This window comes from Palaemon carinicauda, chromosome 21, assembly GCF_036898095.1.
Source record: "Palaemon carinicauda isolate YSFRI2023 chromosome 21, ASM3689809v2, whole genome shotgun sequence".
NCBI lineage: Eukaryota > Metazoa > Arthropoda > Malacostraca > Decapoda > Palaemonidae > Palaemon > Palaemon carinicauda.
This window is the reverse complement of record NC_090745.1, coordinates 27699764-27704763: the sequence shown is the minus strand read 5'-3', so window position 1 is coordinate 27704763 and position 5000 is coordinate 27699764. Positions and strand designations below refer to the sequence as shown.

General features: G+C 35.5%; 1 protein-coding gene across 1 annotated transcript in view; it reads right to left on the bottom strand.

Annotated features, from left to right (window-relative positions):
- Positions 1 to 2532, bottom strand: part of LOC137615242 (rho guanine nucleotide exchange factor 38-like) — a 396680-nt gene extending 394148 nt beyond the window's left edge. The window contains exon 1 of the mRNA XM_068344950.1: positions 2255 to 2532. Within this exon, the coding sequence (XP_068201051.1) occupies positions 2255 to 2291 (37 nt within the window). The 5' untranslated portion in view covers positions 2292 to 2532. The remainder of the gene's footprint in view (positions 1 to 2254) is intronic.
- Positions 2533 to 5000: the final 2468 nt, after the last annotated feature.

The following is a 5000-nucleotide window of genomic DNA, read 5'->3' as shown; positions in this document are numbered from 1 at the left end:
AAGAGGAAAGTAGCCACTGAACAATTACAGTGCAGTAGTTAACCTCATGGAAAGAAGAATTGTTTGGTAATTTCAGTGTTGTCAAGTGTATGAGGAGAATGTGTAAAGAATAAGCCACACTAGTCTGTGTATGTGTCGGCAAAGATGAAATGAGCCGTAACCAGAGAGTGTGAGCCAATGTAGTACTGTCTGGCCAGTCAAAGGATCCAATAACCCTCTTGCGGTAGTATCTCAACGGGGTACTGGTGCCTTATAAAAGGAAGAATATATTTTGATCCAGGGATTACTTGCTTTATATATATATATATATATATATATATATATATATATATATATATATATATATATATATATATACATGTATATATATATATATATATATATATATATATATGTGTGTGTGTGTGTGTGTGTGTGTGTAGAGAGAGAGAGAGAGAGAGAGAGAGAGAGAGAGAGAGAGAGAGAGAGAGTAAATTCAACCATCCCTTGTGCTTGCACATGCTCTTGCTTCTAATCCGCTGGCACCAAGTATAGGCCTACAACAGCCCTCAATATTTCTAAAATTCTAAAATTAATCAGTTTCATAAACTCTATTATGACTTCCATAACATTCACTCTGCACTTCCAACTATTAATTTTATATAGTGATGTTATTATAGAAATAAGTTTTCTGGAATGATTCATTAACCACATGTGTTCATAGTCTATATAATTCCTAACACGGCGACCTGTCAAATTTGATGTAGGTTAACCCTGAGCATTTCTTGCAGCATGGAGAGGATTTACTAACGCCCGCATCAAGGTTCAAACCCGTAGCAATTGCAGCTGCAAATTCTAACGTTAGTATACATTACCGGAGGAGTAACAGGTGTCTGAAAGTAACTAGTTGTCGTATTCCTTGCTTTATGCTAAGTATCGCTTATTATCGTCAATTTTCGAAACACACAATTAAGTCGATGAGAAATGCCAGTTTTACGATTCTTAAATCTCATAACAAAGTAAAGCGTCTGACACCTCAGCCTACTTATCAATTTCTTTTCAGCATTAAATCGTTTCAAGATGATGAATAGTACTAATAAAAAAAAAAAAAAAAAAACATTAGATCTGGATTGACTATCGTTAAATACTAATAGATTCAGAGCAAAATACAACAGATGTAATTCTGTTCTATAAGAAGCAGATGCGACTAGGAAAAGTTATTATTCATAATCCCAATCCACATAATAATGATCATCATGAGAATTAAAGGAGCTGGGGAGGAAGAATAAATTAGGTAAAGCATGAATAGAAAATCATCAAAGAAAGGAAATCATACCGAAATATGTAAAAAAGGAGAGATCAGAAAATAACCACATCATGGACTTTTATGGTAATATGGTAATATCTTAATCAATAATGGAAATACATTGACCTTGTTCTGCGCCTGATACTTGCTAACGAAATAAATAGAGGAGGATAAACTACCATAGGGAAAAAAATAAATGGTATGGGGGGGGGAGCAAATCGTCACCACAACTGTGGGCAGTTGAATGACATCTGAATTTGTTACGATTGGGTAAGAGTCGATTAAAATAACATAAGTTTCATTTTATCAAAGGAAACAATAGAAATAGATAGAAAACTAACCAAATGCCGAATTCAATTATTTTAGCTTAATGGATACATTTGAATTTCTTCCGGTTGTGTTAGTTTTTCAAATGATTAAAATGATCAAAAGTTTAGTTATATCAAAAGAAACAATAAAAATAGAAATCAACCAAATTCTGATTTCAATTATTTTAGCTTAGTGAAACATCTGGAGTCCAACGCCGATATGGTTGAAATAACTTTATCTATGACCCATAGCTATCGTGTCTCAAGTGCCATTATCTAGTTATCGCATATTTTAACAATGGTAACAGACTTAAGAATTCTTTATGAGTAGGCCTACAGTAGCTTATGTAGTTAATGGCCTACAGTATGCAAACTACACTTAATAAGACCTATAGGTAACTTGAGTATTTCGCAAAATGGCAATACTGAATATTACAAGAAATGTAGTAAACATGTTTCCTCGGACTTTTTAATCGACATCAGACCTACGGGCATTTAGGGCATCCGTATATGATTGAACTGTTCGAGTCAGTGATTATAATGTGAATTCGAGTGAAAATAAGCTTATCTGTGGAGCAAAATAACATCAACTCTGAACAAAAAGAAACCATACGTCTATCATTATTTGAAAAATACATAAATTACTGAAATTAGAACATACCTTCAGGTGTGACTATTTCACTGCAAGGATGACTCATTGTGTTCTGTGTACATGCAGCTCGTTTGCACCTCAAAAAGAAGCTTTCTCAAAATCCCTGTCCAAATTCGAACTTTAGCCTAACATTCCACTCTAGTCAAAGTGAATGAAAAAAAAAACATTAATTTGGGAATGTATAGACAAAAGTTTTTCTTGAAATCAAGAGTATCAGACTAGCAGTCCTTTGTAACACAGAGTTGATAGATAACTGCCACACTGGCCCACATAGCACACTACACGCAGACACAGTTGGTATGATCGAGGGAACAAGTGTTCTCTAACATCCCCCTTCCCTTCCCACGACATTAACCCCCCACCCCTCCGCTAGAAACTATGCCACGGTAAGCCATCGTAATAAAGATAAGAAAGTGCTGATAGCATTGAAAGATTCTCGACGTACTGTACATGAATTAAAGGGCTGAAGGGGCGAGCAACTTTAAATTCTGAGGAAGGACAGTACAGATGACATCCAGAACAATGGTCGTAGATATGGAGTAATTGTGAACGACTTTCATTTCCTAAAGATAACCTGTCCCTTCCCATGAAACGGTTCCTGATTCCTAATTGCTCACTCCGCAAAATAAGTTTGCAAGCACTCTATCACAAAATGAAGAGGTGCAAAGCTTCTAAGCTGATTACTGTAAATTAGCCTTTTTACCTGTACCATAAACAATTTTAATGAAAATCTTAATCCTTAATTTCATCCCAATTTACCTTGAAATCAGATGGGACCTTGTTATCATCAGTTTTGGCAACCTAAGAAGCCTATACCTGTTGGTCTGTGCCTATACCATAGATTTGTATGATATCTATGGCCTATAAAATGTGCTTTAGCTTAAGGTCTGTCCAAAAGTTTCCACCGCAAAACATTAATAGATGTGATTATATCTTTGAGTTCATTGTGCTCAGCTTAGTTTATTTCCTTCCATGGTAACGGGGAAAACATGCCTCTTTCTTAGTCAGGTCTTAATAAAACTGAAATAAATAAATATACAGTGATCGGATAAGAAAATTTACGGACCTTAACCTGACTGGTTCCTGGCCGTCACCTGCAGACAATCGCATACGTAATTACGTATTCACACCGCTCCCTTATGTTTCTGTATTAGCCTACGTGTGTAAAAATAAGAATATTTGTACAGACAAACACACACACATACATACACACACACACACACACACACACACACACATATATATATATATATATATATATATATATATATATATATATATATATATATATATATATGTGTGTATATTATATATATATATATATATATATATATATATATATATATATATATATATATATATGTGTGTGTGTGTGTGTGTGTGTGTGTGTGTGTGTGTGTGTGTGTGTGTGTGTAGAATACCTAGGTTTGATACAGCTAAGCTTTTAGAAGAAGAGAAGAGAAAACGTTTTGCAATTGAATGTAGGAATCGATTTGCAGCCTTAGAGACTTTAAGAGACGAAGAATAGACAATTAATGAAGGATGGTGTGGTATGAACACATATCAGGCAGTTGGTAGTGAAGTCTTGGGACACGCACTTACAAGAAGAAAGCCATGGATATCAAATGATACTTGGGATACTGTAAAAAGGAGACAAAGACAGAAATTGATCGTTGAAAGTTTTCGAGGCAGTAATGAAAATTATAAGGTAGCGCATGCTAAGTATTCCAGTTTTGATAGTGAGGTCAAAAGAAAAGCTGGGGATGACTGGAGAGAATATTAATTTTATACAATGAAGCAGATGAGGCTAACGAAGCTATGAATTCGGGAAGTGGCTATGGTGTAAGAATTGCTCAAAAAATTATTAATGAAATCTCGACTGGGACAAAGAAGAATAAGCATATATCCATCAAAAAAAAGAGATGGCTCCGTTTTAGCAACAGAAAATGAAGAAAGACAACGTTGGAAGGAACACATTTGTGTGGGTATGAATAGGAGTTATGAAGGGAATAATTTGATTGATATACCTGAAACTGATGAAGCTCTTGATGGGCCCTTAAATGAATTCAGTGTGTTTGAAGTAAAAGCTATTATTAAAATAACTGAAGAGATAGAAAGCCCCTGAATATGATAGAATAACTGCCGAGATGATACTACTTATCAGATTATTTTGTAGAATGTGGCATGTAGAGGCAAAACCTGATGAATAGGAGTTATGAGAGAGAGAGAGAGAGAGAGAGAGAGAGAGAGAGAGAGAGAGAGAGAGAGAGAGAGAGAGAGAGAGAGACCTGACTGAGTGCAATAATTTCAGAGACACAACACTTACGTCAGCTGTTATCAGGGCCCTCACATGGGGGATGGGGCAAATGCCCTGGGGCGGCACTTTCTTAGGGGCGGCAAAAATAGCGGGGACTTGCCGCCCCGCAAGATTGAAATAATAATAATTAGCGGGTAAAGGATAAAAGCTTTGAAATTTGTTACCGCAAATTATGATTTTTGCAATTAAGCCATTAAAACCAACAAAATTCAAATATTTCTCCTATTTGTTTTTCTGTTTGCAATAGAATTAATCATCCTGACAATGAAAATCATGCAGTTAAAAATGTTTGCTTCTAAATATCTTCGGTTTCTTTTACATTTCCTGCGCCCTAAAGAATTATTTGGCAAAAACGAAGAAGCTGATGCAGTGTGCAAAGGCATGGAGCAAAAATATGACGGAGACCTGAAAGCATCAGAACTATGCCAAGAGATACGA